The sequence below is a fragment of the Diabrotica undecimpunctata genome, chromosome 9 (assembly GCF_040954645.1).
Source record: "Diabrotica undecimpunctata isolate CICGRU chromosome 9, icDiaUnde3, whole genome shotgun sequence".
In the NCBI taxonomy this organism is placed as follows: domain Eukaryota; kingdom Metazoa; phylum Arthropoda; class Insecta; order Coleoptera; family Chrysomelidae; genus Diabrotica; species Diabrotica undecimpunctata.
Window position 1 is genome coordinate 108,798,147 of NC_092811.1, and position 20,651 is coordinate 108,818,797.

The following is a 20,651-nucleotide window of genomic DNA, read 5'->3' on the forward strand; positions in this document are numbered from 1 at the left end:
CCTCACGTACCCGTCATTAGCCTATTAGAGGAGGCAGATCCTAGGTTCGCTTTATGTAACCGACAAAATGAAGAAGTTACGACTTGAGGCTTTTTGTGAGGGCACAATTACTAAAAGATTAATAGACTAGAGCTAGTTAAATCACTAAGAATGTTCGTATTTCATAATATGTTTACAGTCTTCATTAAATGTTAGGTAGACAATAAAGCATGGTGTTCAGCAGTCAACAGTGCAAGAGCCGTCCCTGCACGGACCACAGGGCGCATGGATCAAACACTAGCGACAACGACGGCGCGTAGCTGTCAAGGAGAAATAAGACATTCCTTTTTTGGTTTTGTTAATTTTAAGTTCTTATAAAATTATTACAATAAAGGTGTTAAAGTCAGAATAAATATTTTTTATACAAGGAATACAGTCCACAATACTTCTGAAGGCTCAGAAATAAAAACATTATTCATGGTCATTCGAACGGATTTTATCAACAAGCAACAAGTTAGTGTATTTTTTATCGGCACGGCAAGTGAAAAAGTTAACATGGCATGGTATGTGGTGAGTACACATTTTTCATTCCTATAATACCTATCCTGGAATAAGAGAGATATTAATTTGTGTCACAAGGTTATTATAATTTCGGTTTGTTAGGATTTATTAATAGCAAGCTTTAAACTTTATTAATATTATACATAGTCGATGCAATGGATCAGTTAACAGTTTTAAAAAGAAAGCGTGGTATCTTTAAGGCACAAATTACAAAATTTGATTCATTTATAAGCAGTTTTACTCACGATAAAATAGTAGAATTACAAGTTAGGGTTGACAAATGCAAAGAATGGTGGAATGATTTTGATCAAATACAAAGTGAAATTGACTTATTAGACACATCAGAGGAACAATTACAAGAAAGGTTAGATTTTCAGGATGCATATTTTAAACTAATAGCCTCTGCAGAAATTATATTAAAGAATGAAGTTAATTTAAACGATACTATAGCAAACTCAGGTCACAATACTAGTTTAGATCGAAATAGCTTAAAAAATGTACGGTTACCACCACTGGAGGTTCCAACTTTTAATGGTTGTTATCAACATTGGTTAGAATTTAGAGATAGTTTTACTAGTATGGTCATAGAAAATTCTGATTTAAATGATGTTGACAAGCTTCACTATTTAAAAAGGGCTTTGATAGGGGATGCCCAGGATGAACTGGAGCAGCTAAAAACTACTAGCAAAAATTTTACTATTGCATGGCAACTTTTATCTGAAACATATGAAAAGAAAAAACTTATTGCACGTGGTCATATTGAAGCTATATATGAATATCCAAAAATAACTCAGGTAAATAGTTTAGAATTAAAGAAATTGTCAGGTTGTATAAAAAGAAATTTAAAGTCACTAGGTATGTTAGGTTATCCAGTTGAACATTGGGATGTTCTTTTACTTTGTACCATAGAGAAAAAGCTTGATTATTACACAAATAAGGAATGGCAAGAAAAGGGTCCAGTTAACGAATTTTCTACGATAAAGGAATTCTTAGCATTTATAGATCATAAAGTGCAACACTTACAAAATTCAGAAGGGGATAAACAAGATATAGAGCAAATATCAAAGGAAACAAAAAAAAGGGTGCAAAAAATGACATTATCAAAGTCATTCATTGCAACGTCCAAACAATGTGCACTTTGTAATTTACCGCACTATTTTTATTCATGTAAAAAATTTCATAATTTATCAGTGTCAGCTAGAAGACAAGAGGTAACAAAATCAAAAGCATGTTGGAACTGTCTAAAGGATGGACACTTAGTACAACATTGTACATGGGGAGGTTGTAAACTTTGTGGAAAACGACACAATACTCTTTTACATATGGATGGTAAATTTATAAACAATTCTCATTTACAAACAAATGCAACTCAACTCAACGGATCAAAGGTTGAATCACAAATTTGTGGTATATCTACCCAGAAAGAAACACACACACAGGGAAATGGCATATCTAATCAAGGAAAGGAAGTACATATTCAGGGACAAGGTGCATTCCATAATAATTCAATGGAAGGTACATCTCAATTAAACTTTTTGGGTCAGACAGGTTTTTTGGAATCACATTCGGGTGATATAGGTCAGACATGTTTTTTAGAATCACATTCGGGTGATATAGGTCAGGATTCAATAAATTTTTTAAATCATTCTAAGCAAGGTATATCATACAGATTAAAAACTGATATTTTACTTTCAACGGCCTTAGTATATATGCAAGACAAATATGGAATTTTGCATGAATGTAGAGTTTTATTGGACTCAGGTTCACAGTCAAATTTTATATCACGTTCATTTTTTGAAAAATTACAATTACGGGCAGATAAGGTACACATTCCGGTTAAAGGTTTAGGTCAAGGTATAACAAACATTTCTCAGGCATTAAATGGGACACTTTTATCAAAGTTTAGCAATTATCAAACAAATGCATTTTTATTGGTAATTGATAAAATTTCTGACAATTTACCAACTTCGGATTTAAACTTGGATTTTATAAATATTCCTAAAAACATTGTACTTGCAGATGAAACATTTGGGGTTTCAAAACAAATTGATGTATTACTGGGAGCATCAGTTTTTTGGCAATTATTATGTGTGGGTCAGATAAAACTTGGCAAAGATCAACCAATTCTCCAAAAAACTAAGTTGGGATGGGTTATTTCAGGGCCAGTTAGTCAATCAATTAAGGTTAGCAACAATTCAGTGGTATGTAATTTTTCGTCTAATGTTTGGGAAAACCAAATTGAAAAATTTTGGTTAATAGAAGAATTTGGTGCAAAAAAGGTTATGTCCAAGGAGGACATTTATTGTCAAGAGTTGTTTGAAGCTAGCACGATTAAAAATGAAAACAGTCATTTTGTTGTTAAATTACCAACAAGGTCAAACATTTCTGACTTAGGAGATTCTTATAGTAATGCACTAAAAAGATTTCAATTATTGGAAAATAAATTAAATAAAAATTTGGAAATGAAAATTAAATACCATGAGTTTATGCAGGAATATATCCAGTTGGGTCACATGTCAAAGGTTGAAGATAAAATTGATTTCAATTCAGAAACACCCAACTACTATCTTCCACATCATGGAGTTTTAAAAGAAACGTCTTTAACTCCAAAATTAAGGGTAGTGTTTGATGGGTCAGCTAGAACTGACAGTGGTTTGTCATTAAATGATGTTCTAATGGTCGGACCAAAATTACAAGATGATTTAATGTGCATTCTTCTTCGTTTTCGAAAACATAATGTAGTTATAGCTTCAGACATCGAAAAGATGTATCGACAGGTTTTTGTTTGCAAAACTCAGCAAAAACTACAACAAATATTATGGAGGTTTTCGGATGAGCAACCAATTGAGACATACAAGCTGAAAACGCTAACATATGGGACCGCTCCAGCAGCATTTTTGGCTATAAGAAGCTTACAACAATTAGCTCATGAGAATCAATTGAACCTGCCTCTAGCTTCCCAGGTGATTTTAAAGGATTTTTATGTTGATGATTTGCTTACAGGAGGGAGTTCAATTGAAGAAGTAAAATCATTAAAGGATGAATTAAATAATATTTTGTGCACAGCAGGATTTTCACTTAGAAAATGGGTATCAAACAAACCTGAAATTTTTGATGAGGATATTCAAATAAAGGGAGACATTGAACATTATCTTGCAGATGATGTTACAACAAAAACATTAGGGCTTTATTGGAACTCAAAGATAGATTCGCTTCAATATAAAATCAATTTTTCTAATTACACAAAGGTTAGCAAAAGAACAGTTCTGTCTTTAGTTTCACAGATATTTGATCCTCTTGGACTAGTAGTGCCAGTTATAATTAAAGCTAAATTAATAATGCAATCACTATGGCAATTAAAATTAAATTGGGATGAGTCTTTACCTTTAGATTTACACACAGCTTGGAACCAGTTTAGGGAATCAATTGCAGATTTGGAGAAAACTCACATTAGCAGGCAAGTTTTGTGTTCTAATCCAATTAATAGACAATTACATTGTTTCAGTGACGCTTCAGAGTCTGCTTATGGAGCAGCACTCTACATTCGGTCACTGGATCAAGGTGGTTCTTGCTTAGTTCATTTATTATGTGCGAAATCAAGGGTAGCACCCTTAAAAACAATATCTTTGCCTAGATTGGAATTGTGTGGTGCTTTATTGGCTGCCAAATTGGCATCGGCGGTTATCGCAACAATAGGTGTTAGCTTTGATGAGGTACATTTTTGGTCTGATTCAATGATAACTCTTCATTGGATTTTGGGTGAACCGTCACAATGGAAAACCTTCGTTGGAAATAGGGTGTCGGAAATACAAGGGCTTTCTAATGGATATAGCTGGCATCATGTTGACTCGCATGATAACCCAGCCGACATAATTACGCGCGGATATGAACCAAAGTTATTAAACACTTCAAAATTGTGGTGGAATGGGCCACCATGGTTAGCTTCTCATAAATTGTCTTGGCCTACTAAGGCTTTGTCAAATTCACACATTTCTATCATACCTGACCAGAAGGTAATTCAAACATTTATATCAACTGTGCAATTTGCTGAAATTTGGAACCGATTTTCCAGCTTAGCTAAATTGCAGCGTGTTTTTGCATATATACTTCGGTTTGTCACCAATTGTAAATCATCTAATAATAAGACAACGGGTCCTTTTACTGTAGATGAAAAAGAAAGAAGTTTTTTCTGTTTGGTATATATGGCACAAAATGAAGTATTTCATCAGGAAATACAAACAATAAAAAAATCAAAACCAATACATAAATCGAGTAAAATCTTATCATTAAATCCTTTTCTTGATGATACAGGACTATTACGAGTTGGTGGACGTCTTCAAAAGTCAGAATTGTCTTTTGACCAGAAGCATCCAATCATACTCCCGAACGGTCATGTATTAACTAAACTTATAGTGATATCGTATCATCATAAATACTTGCATGCAGGTCCACAAGCATTGCTATCAATAATTCGTTTAAAATTTTGGTTATTATCTGGACGTAGCACGGTTAGGCACATTCTGCATAAATGTGTTACTTGCTTTCGTGTCAAACCTACATTGCTTGTACCTCTTATGGGAGATTTACCTAAATCTAGACTTCTGCCTACAAGGCCATTTTATAATTGTGGTGTAGATTATGGGGGTCCCTTTGAATTGAAAACAAGCTATTTACGGAATTGTAAAGTAGTTAAATGCTATATATGTATTTTTACATGTTTTACAACAAGGGCGACACATATTGAACTTGTATATGATTTAAGTACTAATTCATTCTTAAATTCATTTAAACGTTTCATTGCTAGAAGAGGTCTATGTAAAAATATGTATTCTGATAATGGAACTAACTTCGTTGGGGCAAATAATCATTTGCAGGAGTTATATTCATTTATGAATGACGCAACGGTAAAATCAAATTTTTTAGATTATTTTTCGGAACATAAGATTCATTGGCATTTTATTCCAGCTCACTCACCACATTTTGGTGGCATCTGGGAATCAACTGTAAAATCGGTAAAGTTTCATATACGAAGGGTAATGTGTAATAATAAATTTACATATGACGAAATGTATACTTTGTTGACGCAAATTGAGTCTCTCCTAAATTCCCGTCCTTTATTACCTCTGTCGGAAAGTCCAGAAGACCTTGGTGTACTCACCCCTGGACATTTTCTAATTGGAGCACCACTTGTAGCACTGCCACAAGAAGAGCTAACTGAAATAAATCCGAATAAGTTGAAACGGTATCATCACCTGACTCAGATAATTCAGAGTTTTTGGGTACGCTGGTCACGTGAGTACCTCTCTTCACTTCAGCAGCGAACCAAATGGAGAACAGCAGCTGACAACGTGAAAATTGGATCATTGGTTATTATTCAAGAGGATGGTCTTCCTCCTACTAAATGGGAATTGGGTAGAATATTGCAACTACATGCCGGGACAGATAATGTTGTGCGGGTTGTGACTGTGCGTACTTCTAAGGGTGAATTCAAAAGGCCTTGTGTAAAGTTAGCCGTCCTGCCAATGGATGAACAATAATGGTTATGGTTTACAAGAAGCGTTGTTTGAAAGGCATCACTTAAGCCTTTCAAGGGGGGCGGCATGTTCAGCAGTCAACAGTGCAAGAGCCGTCCCTGCACGGACCACAGGGCGCATGGATCAAACACTAGCGACAACGACGGCGCGTAGCTGTCAAGGAGAAATAAGACATTCCTTTTTTGGTTTTGTTAATTTTAAGTTCTTATAAAATAATTATAATAAAGGTGTTAAAAGTCAGAATAAATATTTTTTATACAAGGAATACAGTCCACAATACTTCTGAAGGCTCAGAAATAAAAACATTATTCACATGGAAAAGTTATTTTATTGTTTTGTTTGTTAGCTGGTTTAATATAGTTCATTGTTAATCCTATTGTACCGAGTTTATCATCAAGTTATTACAGCCTGTCTCATTTTTTTCTGTTGCAATTTGTTATCAGACTGAACTGTCAAAATGTATAACAATATAATCTTTAAAAGCGTAATGTAAAATTATACCATTAATTTGACCTTTTTTATTAAAATTTGAATAATTTTTAAAATTACGCCATAAAAACTTGAATGAAACTGTAACACTGTTAGTATTCTAGAGAAAAAGTCGATATGAATTGAAGAACTGCATTTCTGTAACACTACTGAAGTTTTGCAAAAACTATGAATTAAAATTTACTAAAACTAAAAAGATGAACTTCCCAATTATATATTAAGTACTAAAACAAACTGATGAACATTAGTGTACTAGAAAACCAATAAGAAAAACATCTAAGTATTAAAATGGTAACAACTTATGAATATAGAGAACAATATTATTTATTATAGCTCAACCAACCTTTATAGAACAAGGCATATCGAGGACATACATATACATAATTGCTTTATTCGAATAAATCATCCCCTACCCTACCCCTACATCCAAAATGGCTACTGCGAAAATCACATCAATAGGAGCATCCACAGACATCAATCCCCCATTCAATCTCAACCCAAAGACTTAGACCCTCATCATACGACGAAAGCTTCTCTTCCTTACATCAAAGGTGTCACTGACAATATCGACAAAATTCTAAAATCAAGAGGAATAAAAACAATATTTACCCCCCGACAAAAACTTTTATCTCTTGTCCGATCAAAATAAAAGACGACATTCCAAATGAACAACACTGAGTTTATGAAATTGGTCAACACCATCTTCATACAGGTCACAAAATTGATTTTAAAAACTCCAGAATCTTAGCCCCCCTCCGCTACTATAAACCAAGAATTATCCGAAAAACCATAGAAATTGAAAAAAAGCAAAATTGTCTCAATAAAAGAGATGACGGCATACGGTTACCTTCGACTTGGAGACCTCTCATAAAGAAAATACCATCTACAACCACAAACCTGAGGAATATTGTCAATAAACCATGAGATACCAGATATCAATTTTTACTTGTCAGTTCATTAATGTCAGTGTCCCGTTTTACGTTTTGGTAAGTTTTATATATTTTACAATAACTTTTTGTTCCTAATCTTGTACATTTTAGAATCTTGACAAAGACAAGGGTTTCCTGCCGAAACGTTGATTTCAATTGACAATAAAATCTAGTTCCAAAATTAATATTACTTATTGAACCTAAACCCAAGAAATACTAATTTTCTATTAAATATAGTATGGTTCAAGAAACATAAAGCTGTATATATATATAAATATATATATATATATATATATATATATATATATATATATATATATATATATATGTATATATATAACTGTATATAAAGAACCACCTTTATCTCCGCCTACAATGGGCAGGCCATGTATTTAGGATAAAAGAAAACAGGCTTCCAAAAAAGGAATAGCTACAGAGTTTAACTGATGGAGAGGTTTTGATGAGGGAGGTCAGGGCTCTAATTTGACTGTAGAGCCATAGGATGGAGGATGTGAACATAATGTCTGCATTTACAGGGCAATTTGTGAGCCATTGTCACAAATTCCTGGAATATGTATTTTTATAACCTAATTGATAACAAATATATGTACGAAAAACGAATAATAGGCCTTTTTAGAAGTCTACATCTATTAAACTAAACATAGATGTAAATATACGCAAAATACCATTTAGATCGCAATGTGAAAAGTTCTGCGAGACACCAAACAACCCCTTTAAAATCAACAATATACAATCTACAAGATATATTATATTGCTAAAAAGATTTAAAATAGTACTGAGAAAATAAAGAGGAAGAAAAGGCAGAGTTTTGCATTATTTGTAATCACAGGCATAAGAAAAACCACTTTGACGGTCAGATAATTAAGATTTTAACCATTTTCTTTATTAAAATAAAATTTTCTTACTGTTTTGAATATTTTTCTTTCTGGTTTATTGACCTTCAATTAAAATTTTCATTTTTTATTACGATAACCTTCATTTCTCCAAGGTTGTCTGCAATTCATGCAAAAATTTCATGGTAATTAATTTTCATTAATTACCAAACACCAAGATGTGTGAGAAATAGCTGTATCTAAATATCGCTCATCTTAGCAAATCGTTTTGGCACCTACGTTATTATCCCAATTTTTTGGATCGCAAATTATCGTGGGTGGCTTAAAAAATAAACAGCTGATGGCATTTATGGCTCTTGATAATTTAGGAAAGTTCTGCACCTGATATATTATTGTTGGAAAAAGTTTTAGCTTTCAGTATAAAGTTATTTATAGTCTATAAATTAGGATAAAACAAAAAATAGGAGCTCTTCCTCAAAAAATTTAAAGCTTTAAACTGCAGACTATCATCATTATTTCGTTCATAGATATGTATGCTTAAGGACATGTATGTCCAGGATGTCTTCTTTGGACTTCTCTCCTCTCCTACTTCTCCAGGATTTCTTCCTTCTTTGAGTCATACATACTTCATGTTGAACGATTATTATTTCGGCGCTAAACATGTCCTGACCATCTTGATCTATGCTCTTTACTTTTAGGATGAATTGGTAGCACTTCTTCATCTTGATGTGCCTATCTGTGACGACTGTTGGCAATCATCATGGAAATCTTTATTTTATCTGCAGCAAAAAAAGCTGCACAGATGTTATGTTGAACCAGATCTTGAGGTTTTTTAACCGGGGTATTCTTCTTTTTCCTAGATCTTGTTTTCTAAATATTTTTTCTTACACGATGGTTTGTATGAGGGCATATCTAAATTCATTTCGCATAATGTGCCCAAAGTATTATAACTTTAGTGGTTTGATGTAGTCCGAGAGATTCTGAGGACCTCCTCATTTGTGACTAGGTCAGTCCACGGGATCGTAAGTATTCTCCGGTATAGCCACATCTGAAATGATTTCAATCTTCTGTATATATCTTCGTTTAAGGTCTACGATTCAACACGAATACTCAAAAAATAGAGCATTCTTACTTTTATAAAAAGAGAGAGGTTGTGGCTCTTGAAGAAGGCTCCCGCTCATATTTTTGTTGCTCCACTTCATTATTCATCTAAGCATTATCATTCCTCTTTCTTTTAAATTGACCAAAATTCAATACCGTACATGATAGTTAGTCTTATAAAGGAGTTTTATAGAATTTGTCTTTCAGTTTCATTGGAATCTTTTGGTCATGTCATATAACACACTACTCGCCCCCTTTCACTTTATTTTTCTCACTCTAACTCTACTGTAATAGCAATATTGTATGTTTAACACCATTACTTTTCATAATCATTTTTATCAACCGAAGGTATTATCTTAATTATAGTAATAACTCTTTCGTTGAATGAACGATCTAGATACTGTATTTTTGTCTTCTAGATACTTCACTATTCCAGTATTTTCTATAATTATCTTTGAGCATGTCTTATTTGTCCCATATCATCAGCTTAATTAAACAACAAGGAATGTCATTTTCAAATTTCTGTTATCTGAGTCAATACTAATGCGAATAAATAACAAAAGACTTATTCCTGAGGCAATGTATACATACAACATGTAATTTATCAATGTCTCCCACACCTGTTCTAACATTAGTTGTTATAAAATCAATTAATACCATATAAACATTTATTTTTTTTGACTACTACACCTCTGATAGCTGTATTATAATAAAAAAAGCATCTGTTTGATCTGCCTTACATAAACCCAAATTGATTTTCATATATTTCGGTTTCCTTACTTATCCGTCTAGCAAATACTCTCCCTAATATATTCATTGTATGCCTAAGCAGTTTTAGAGCTTGTATTTGTGCATTGTTGAACTACTTCTATGTTTTTGTACACCAGTACTGCTTCACAATAGAGCTTTTTTGTTCGTCCTGTGTTTTATTTGGTACAGGACAGCATGACTCCTCAATTTAAGTTCTCATTAATTTTCTGAGCGAGATGAATTGTTGGAACGAGACCCTGCATTTATCCATCAAGGCGGGCTTATCTCTTTCACCGATGGTTCCAGAATTGACGAGCGGGCAGGAGATGAAATATATGCTGTCGAGATCGGATTTGACCAGTCTATCCAGGCTCTCGGCTCCCATGCATCAGTCTTCCAGGCCGAGATCGTTGCGATCATCGTATGTGCTCAGGAGATAATAGATAGGGTATGATCAGACAGAACCAGCTCTATCTGCTCTTACGGTCAAGCCATGCTAAGGGCTCTGGAAGCACAAAAAGTCAGCTCTAAGTTAGTTTTTGGATTGAAGGGAGCACTGATGTTGCGTTAACCAATAGAATAAATTTGATATGGGTACTGGGACACACAGGTGTAAAAAGAAACCAAGGGCTCATCCATTCAGCTGGATCTGAACCTCTGATTGGAGTGCTGTTCAGTACTGGTAGAGGTAGTTAGAGGTAGTCCTAAGGAGCTTCTTTTGCCGAAGTTCCAGGACTCCTTAGCCAGTGGTTGAGGTATGAGATAGGTTAGGCTCCGCATGTTGGGGCCATCCAAAAGTTTACAGCTTAACTTCTCAATTTAGACCACAAGATGCTCTCTAGTCGTCAGTATGCTTACCGGCCACTGTAGACTCAGGCGCCATCTGCATCTGGTTGGATTGGCGGATAGCCCACGATGCCATACAGTGATAAGCAGGAGAAAAAATCTCCTCACATGTTCTCGAAAGTGTTCGTCACTGGCCTATCACAGGAGGTAGATTGTGGTTTCGACATTTATGCAACAGAACCAAATGAAGGAGTTGCCCTTAAAGAGATTTGTGGCCTTCTGCGTAAAGGATTCGACATTCGGAACGGCAGAAAGCTCCTTTATTTAAATTTAAATTGCCGCTTCATGTAAGTACTTTTGAATAGTATCATATGCTTCTTCTAGTTATTCTGTAGGTTCGTTTTTGATTTTGTGAGCTAATCCAACAATAACAGTTTTTACAAGTGAACTGTAAAATCATCAAAAAAACTCTCGAATGTATCTAGACTGTCTAGATTTTGAATCAGGTTTTGTTTTTCTTCTTTTTGTTTTACATGTTTGTATTTTGTAAGAGCTCAAGTTTTAAATGACGATTTGATCCACAAACCGCTCCTTTTTGTTCAATGATATCAATTGTGTTTGTTTCTGATTGCTGTTTGGTTAAACAGTAATCGATGATTAATTTAGATCCCTTTGTTCACTGTTCCCACTTGTATTTGTGAATATCTTTATGTTTCAAATATCCATCTTGTATTTTTAGTGAATTTTACTGATACAGTTCAATAAGATGATACGCATCTTATTGAGCTGATTATTTAGTATATCTTCTCGGTGCTTTTTATTTATTGCAGGCTCTCTTATTTCCAAAAGTGCTTATTGATTTACCTAATTTTTCAAAAAAAATAATTTTACGATTGTAGGGGTGTCTCAGTTAGAGAGTATATATCAAAAATATAATTAGATGCTGCCTTCGTCACCCGTTTGCTCTAATTGAGATTATCGTTTCGTTGACGACAGACCAGTTTTTACATAAAAATGCAGAATAACATTGATAACTAATTGATCTTACTTTAAAAATAAACGTACAAAACAAGCCATCCACATCGACCAGTCTGTCCGTGTCGCTAAATATAAAATATATATTTCTGACTACACAGATTTAAAATATATAATCAAAAAGTATAAGTAATTAGTTTTCTGGCATTTCAAGTTGCTACCGTTCTCATTACGCTTAAATATGAGTCATATTTTACAAAATTTTGACCTATTTTTTTAGATCGATCAAAATAAATATCAAGGCCATAGAATCACCCGAATTCCAATTAGAATCCAGGCATTCAGCTGAGTGTTTCTACTAAATTATAAGAATTTAAATGCAATAAAAATTATATTTTTCTATTAGAAATAGAAATAAATAAAAAAATATATATATAGTACAGACGGGATCTGTACAAAAATAGCTTAATTAGGTTGTTGTGAAGGACAATTTTATAACAACCTTAAATTTTTATAAAAATCTCTCCAAAACGTTGTTTATAACTAGAATTTGTAACGATTCAGTTAAAAAAGTTTTGGAAAATTCAGGAAAATTTTGAGAACAAGAAAACAACGTTACAGACTCATATATTTCAACCAATATGATGAATATTTCGGATAGTATCATATTTACGACAAAAAGAATACAAGTAAAATTGTTAGAAATTAAATTTCCTGTCCTAATTTCGTATTTCTGATAAGCAAATTTCCAAAAGGTTATTTTTACAGATTTTTTGCACAACCCAGGAAATTTGTTATTAAAAAACTTTACTTGTACCCATTGTTGTTGTAGATACGATAGGTACTTCCCGAGACATTTACCACAAAATGTCGAAAAATTGGAATTTCTCAGACTCTAAAATGTCTGCTCTATTCCACAACTGTTTCAGATATAGCTTATTTAAATTTTTGTTATAAGCAACCTCTCAGAAATATTTTTTCAGCAATCTAAGGTCTAACTAATAACAGCTCACTCTTAATTGATCCCAGCTGGTTCAATAAATGTATAAATGTAAATATCAGAAACTGTTAATTACTATTTAAATGGGAATAAGCCACAATTAAAGGTTAAAGTACGTTTATTGACGTTTCAATTTCCACTTCGGAAATCGTTATCAAAATACGATTTCCGAAGTGGAAATTGAAACGTCAATAAACGCACTTTAACCTTTAATTGTGGCTTATTCCCATTTAAATAGTAATTAATTTAAAATTCCACAAGAAAATAGCTTCAGAACAATATCAGAAACTGTTGTTAATAATAATCAAAGGATCTTTTCATCTTCGTACACACGTCTAATAGGTCTTTAAATTTGCAAATCTTGTCCATCATCAAATCTTTAGTATAATAATTTGTATGATAAATATATCCATCTAGATTATTTTATAGATTTTTCAAAGATATTTTAAAGTATTTTTCTCCACCCAATATAGTTTTTACTCCTCACCGTCCACCACCTAGTTTTTTTGTAATCTCCCTCTCCTAGTCCTTTTAGAAACTTGAAAGTCAACTACACACAACGCAAAAGTCTAGGGATATTTTTATAAATAGACGTATTTTGTTTATCTGTAATCAACTTAAAAAAAGTAATATAAAATTTGTAGTTTAAATTGTTGTTTAATATGTCAAAAACCATAAATTGCAAAAAAAAACAGAAAATTGGAGCAAAAAAAATATATTGCAAATCACCCATGTTTTACATACCACCATAAAATGACAAAAATACGAAATATAAACTTAATATAAAGTATGGCCACCACGTTGGTTTATCACAGCTCTACATCTACTGTTCATGCTCCGAATAACATTGTTAATGTCTGCTTGAGGTAGTTGTGTCCATTGTTCTCTCAGAAGCTCTTTTAATTGAAACTCATTGTAGATATTGCCCATATGTGGAGTAATTCTTCGTTAGAGCATGTCCCATACATGCTCAATGGGATTCAAGTCCGGTGATTCTGCTGGCCACGGCAATACATCAATACCCTGGTTATCCATCCAGTTTGTTACAATATGCGCAACATGTGGTCGAGCGTTATCATGCATAAAGTAAAAATTTTCTCCAACAGCAGCAGTAAACGGACGCACAACAGGTTCAAGAATAGTGTCCAAATATTGCTGACTTGTGAGAAAGCCACGTGGGAAAATGAGGTAAATTCTTCCATCAATCATGATTCCGCCCCATACCATTAATGTACCACCTCTGTATGCATACACTTCTTGAAGATGTCGTAATCGTTCTCCACATCCGGGTCGTCTCCAAACTCTTGTCCGACGAGAATCTGGATGAAATCCATATCTAGACTCGTCACTAAACAAAACTGTGGTCCAGTCATTGTCAGTCCAATTCTGAAACTCTTGACACCAGGTTAATCTTGCAGCGCGATTGCCTCTAGATAGAGGTGAACATCTCAGTGGTCGCCGACTACGAAGATTGGCTTCATGGAGACGATTTTTTACAGTACTGCTACTTATTGTTACATTATGTGCAAGCTATAATTCATTAACCAGCTCAGATGCTGTGGTTGTTGGCTGCTTTTTGGCATTTAAAATTAAATATCGGTTTTGAGCGACGGTTGTAGAGCGACCACGTCCTGGATGTTGCTCGGCTGGACTCCCAGTGTCTCTAAACCGACGCCACAAACGACTTATGACGCTTTGGGAGACACCCAGCTGGTCAGCAACTTGAGTTTGTCGCATACCATCTTGAAGGAGGCGCAAGGCTCTATTCGTCTCTTCCAATGTTAAATGTTGTCGTTTCATGGTAAAAAGACAATATCTTTAACTCACCTATTAAGCAAGAATGGTATTAAGTGACTAAAGTTAAAAATAAACAAAACTTAAAATTGTCGATTTTTTTGTCCCTTATAAACAACATTCTAAAACACGTATTGCTATCAGTTTTACAATTTTTTTTTTTTGATAAGAAGTGAGTATCTGTATCAACAATTATAGTACAAGCAAATTTATATGGTCATGAAATTTCTGTCATTGGTATTGTCAAATTATTAAAATATCCTTAGACTTTTGCGTTGTGTGTATTATGCTCTTGCATTCTAGCATCAATTGGTGTGACACACCTCTATTTCCTATATTATTTTTAATTTTATGCTTTTGACTTACGAAAAAATTAACAATGGTAATACAAAAAATTTAAACAAAAAGTGAAGCAGAAATAGGATCACAGCCTAAACTAGTCATAGCAGAATATATAGTTACACCAGGAAGAAAAGAAGATAAAAGTGGGTATAGAAAAGTAGCAATATACAAACTTAAGAGGAGAGAAATACAAAAAAAAATACCAATACGAAACAAAGGAAGCGTTAGAAAAATTAGAAAGTGAAGAAATCCAAAGAAATCTCGAAGAAAAATTGAAAATAATCAAAAGAACAATAACCGATAAGGCTGAAGAAGTATGGGGGATAAGAAAATTTAACAAAAATTTTAAGGGGTTAGAATGGTGGGGTGAAGAAATCAAATTATTAATAAAGGAAAAGAGAACTGCCTGGAAGAAATCCAATCAAACATTTATAGAACACAATAAGAAGGAATATATTACAAATAGAATTATAGCAAAGACAGCCGTCAAAATGGCAAAAAGAAAACTGGGAAAAATGTAGAGGTATCTTGAACGAGAAGAAATAAGAAGTGGAACTGGGCGGGCCATGAGAGTGAATGACGGGCGGTGAATCCAAAAAATTACACTGTGGAAACCACGGTCTGACAAAAGAAGCAGAGGCAGATCTACACGATGGACAGACGACATCAAAAGAATCGTTGGAAATTGGCGGCAGGGAGGACTATGTTCAACTTTGGACGCAGAAGGCTGGATGATGATGATGATGATCTTGAAAAAAGGATATTAAATAAATAACAGACAATTTTGGACTTACAAAAAGCGTTTAAAAGGCAACAAAATAAAATAAATAAGAGCAATAAAAGACAAAAACAGTCAACTAAAATCCGAGAAATATTATTAACTTGGAAAGAACATCATACAGAAATAATTGGGAGCGAAATGGCAGAAGAATACTTAAAGGAAGACGAAGGAGTGACAAGCTTATCGGAGATAACAAGAAAGGAAATGGATGAAGCCATAAATAGAATCAAAACAGGAAAAGCATCTGGGAAGGACGAAATTGCGCCAGAAATAATAAAGTATCTAGGAGGAAAAGGAAAGAAATGGCTGTGGATAATTTGCAAAGAAGCTTAGAAGAATCCAAAGATGCCTAAGAAATGGAAAAATAATTAAATCTACCAATACAGAAAAAAGAGACGAAACCCAATGTGAAAACTACAGAGAAATATGGCTAGTCCAAGTTAGGCTATAAACTATATACATCGATAATAGAGAAAAAGCTAAGGGAGTACGTTGAACCAAACTTTATGGAGTTCCTTGAACCATACTATATTTAATATAAAATTAGTATTTTTTGGGTTTAGGTTCAAAAGTAATATTAAAATCTGACATCGCGGTTTTAAGGAGTATATTGGCATTAAAACTGCCAGAGGGGTTGGTGAGTGTTCGCAGTATCACAGCCGGTTAAATCAACTTGATTGCCGCCTGCGACTTTGTGGTATCGCACCTGTCAAGAATTGTATTCCTCAGCCACGGGCCACTAATGACACAGCTGCTGACCTGTGTCATGTCCTCAGTGATCCACGGGTACTTATTTGGCTAAGTCTTATTCATACCTGTCCTGCATATCTACAGGAACTTTCCTATCAGCCATTGGGACGCGCCGTGTCGGGGTTGAGGACTCCCCCGTGGTATTTGTTTTTATTTCTAGTAATTCGTAGTTAATGTTGTTCTTGTCATATTTGTGAGAACGAATTCTGGATTGAAGCAGTTGACTGGTTTGTCCAATATAGACACCTTCACAGTTAATACATGGTATCTCGTAAACAACATGTGATTTTTTTGAGTTTTGGAGTTTGTTTTTTTAGTTTAGTGAAATATTTATTTAAAAGGTTGTTGCCTTTGTGAGCCACTATTATGTTGGGCTAAAAGATTCGTTAACTGTTCGTTGGGTTTAGGTTCAATAAAAGTTGCAAGTAATAATTAAATGACTGAGAACAGATAAAGATAATGTCTAATAAACTACGAACAATTTAGAAAGAACACTAAGAAAATTATAAGACTAAGTAGAAGAAGATGGGTAGATGAAAAATTGCAAAAAAATAGAACAGGAAAGAACAAAAAGAGACAATTTTTTACAAAACTATTAACGAACAAACCAAAAAATACAAAAGCTAAAACAAACAGAATTAAAAATTGAAAAGGGAATAGTTATAATGGAGAATAATGAATATAAGCAAGCATGGGCAGGTCACTAAAGAAAACTTAAATAAATTCAATGAAAATTTGAAGTCAGAAATCCAATATAGGAGAAAAGAAAATGATCACCAATTTTAGATATAAGAAAAAATTAATACCACAACAGCAAACAGCACATCTAACAATTATGAGATCTCCCATAAGGTGACTTTGGTAAAATGCCTTTTAAAATAAAGTTTACACTTAAAGATTCTTTACAGCATGTTTTTTCAAATGTATTTTCAATCTAGAACTATGAGAAAACTGCTTAAAACAAATTTTACATGTCTACGGCTTTTCTTCAGTGTGTATTCTTAAAAGACTGTTCAAATGTCCCTCTTGAGTAAACTGTTTAGAACAAATTTCACACTTATAAGGCTTTTCTCCAGTGTGTAATCTAATATGTTGTTTCATAGAACCTAGTTGAGAAAACTGCTTAAAACAAATTTCTCTTGTACATTGTAGAATCTTGACAAAGGCAAGGGTTTCCTGCCGAAACGTTGATTTCATTGGACAATAAAATCTAGCTCCAAATTTAATATTACTTATTCAACCTAAACCCAAGAAATACTAATTTAGATATAGAATATAGAATAGAAGAAGAGAAGAACTATACCCTTATTTACCTAAAGGCAGCTTTTGATTCGATTGACAGGAAAAAATATGGAAATGTCTGGAACAACTAGAAGTACCTAAAACATTAATCAGAATCATAAAAAGTACAAACCAGACAGTCAGAGGAAAAGTCCAGATGTGAGATCAAAGATTCAATAAATTCAAAATAATAAAGGAATAAAACCCATCGATCCAGATAGTTTAAGCCCATTGTCGTGAGTCATAATAATAGACAGAATTATAAAAAATCACAAAGCTAAAGTAGGAAGCCTCAATACAATAATTGGTGAGTTTCTCTTAGAGATTAGTAATTGTTGTTATTCACAAGAATAATCGTAAAGATTTAAAAAGAACAAACAGGTGAGAGTAAGAATCATTGACCAACGTGTAAAAAAATTCCTCAAACGACGATGCTAAATATTTTCACGTCGTTTATGAACCGAGCACTCTGTATTTAATACTTTGAGTTGGGACGTTGATTGGTGCAGTAAAAATAGTTGCTCCCGAAATGGATGCTTGAAACGCTGAAACGCGATCCAAGAGCTAAAATAGTATCGGCGGCGCGGCGGTCCACTCTGGGATGTTTTCTCACTGTCATTTTCAAAAATGCCTTACGCTATACCATTGGCGTACCGAACCACTCAAAAAACTATTATAAATTATTGAATATACAGAAATTAGATAAAATCAAATTAATATTTTCTTTTCAATAAAGCTTTTTAATTAAGTAAATTTATTGTATTATAATAGTAATATAATTAGTAATTATCTTGTATAAAGCTGTACATTCTGATAAAATCTGCATTTGAAAATTATCTTTATATGAGGGATCAAATTTTCTTTTATAATTTTTAATGGGAAATAACCGAAATCTTAATTTAAAATACGTCTATTTTGATATTTTGATTTTCACTTTGGAAATCATTCTCAAAATTGCCGAAGTCAAAATCGAAACGTCAAAATAAACGAATTTTTAATTGAAATTGTGCCAATTCTATTAAAAATAGTAGATAACAAAAAATGACACAAAAAAAAAGAATTTCAGAACTATATTAATTTTTGATGTGATTTGTGTTTTTTACTTTTTAACGTTAACATTCTTGGTTTTGCAAATCTATATGAAGACCAAAGAAAAATAACTTGATAAATCAAATCTTTGGTTTTGTTAAGGAGACCATTTTTAAGTTTAAAACTCTGTTATTCTGTTAAAATACATATTACAATTAATCAGTAATAAAAAGAAAAAAAAATGGCTATATTGGTAGTTAGTTTACGTTTTAGTTTTTTTTTTAAATTTATATCGCATATTACTGGCAGTTTTCAAAGGAAAAACAAGTTTTTCCCTTGTAAATAAGGGCGTATCACAGTATTTCCCTATAAAATCATTGGCAAATCAAATCATTTCTTGTAAAAAATATAACACAGAAATGAAGCAATATTTGTAATGCAAAAAGTATCAAATAAAATATTGTTATAAAATATTTTACAATATAATTCTAGTTTTCCAGTTACTCACGATACTCTGTAGTCTTCTTGTAGTCACATACTTTTGACTATGTCCTGTATATATGTTTCGACAGGCCCATGCCTATCACGTTGACGATACCCTGTAGTCTTGTTTTTTCTTAGCTTTATTGTATACATAAATCCAATCGTTTCATACCGCAAAGAGCACGATCCATTAAAAATACGTCACAGTGGCTTTTTGTTACGATGCCATGTTTGTTTTAAACATCGTCTTTCTCCACCCTTTCCATCGGTACTTCATACCTCATGATCCATCTAGCCGTTTCCGAGCTGTACGACTTTGCGACCAATTTGCTATTTTAGACTTTAGATTTTCTTATAAACATCCATTATCATCATCATCCAGCCTTCATTTATCACGCCCACTACTGGACATATAGATCAATGTTGCGCTAGGATTGAGGTTGTTACGCTTCTTTAAAAACCTTGTAGGTCCCTAGGAGTTGTTTAATTTTTTCAATTTATTTATAAGAAAATCAACTTTACTTCGTGCTGTACCATGAATTGACACGGAAGCATTCTTGCACACTTGAACATCTTCCACACTGGTTTGCCCTTTTATTTTCACATGATAAAGACTATGCAATCTCGGAAACTAGCCTCATTCTCGGGTTTTTTAGTCCTTTTTCGTTGTACAGGAACCAAGGTAACCAAGCCTGCTAAATATAAGTTTATTTCGTCATTAGTTTTAAAAGAGTTCATATTTTTTATAATAGATTCTTTCATATTCAGAAATTACATTAAAACACTTCTTAGCACATTTACAAGCTTATATCGTCTATTCGCTCTGCTTCTTGAACTTTTATGTAGTCATGTCTTGAGACATCACTCTTATTTTGTCTCAATATGTGAATATGTTCCTCTTATCATATTCTTCCTCCTAGTCAGTTGTCCGGTTCGGATATCGTGCCACCTAGAATTCTCAATCATGTTTCGACTTGGGATTGTTTTCATCTTTCTCAATCGGCAGATGAAAGCAAAATATGGAGTGACAACCTTCCATAGAGGTATTAATCCGCTAATGAACAAGCAGAATTGCTTATAAAGGGGAAGAAGAAGAAGAAGAAGAAGAAGAAGAAGATATATATTGCAGGTTTTAAAAAATTGGCATTGTGTGTTGACACACATAAAGGAGCTACCTCGTATATTTGCTCCTTAATGTTTTCAGCTCAAATCTGTCTTTTAAATAGCAACATC

The 20,651-nt window shown here is 33.4% G+C and overlaps 1 protein-coding gene across 1 annotated transcript in view; it reads left to right on the forward strand.

Annotated features, from left to right (window-relative positions):
- The window catches only part of LOC140451278 (uncharacterized), an 862,244-nt gene that overhangs the window by 664,140 nt on the left and 177,453 nt on the right, over window positions 1–20,651 (forward strand). The window contains 1 exon segment of the mRNA XM_072545021.1: window positions 10,452–10,470. Coding sequence (XP_072401122.1) covers window positions 10,452–10,470 — 19 coding nt within the window.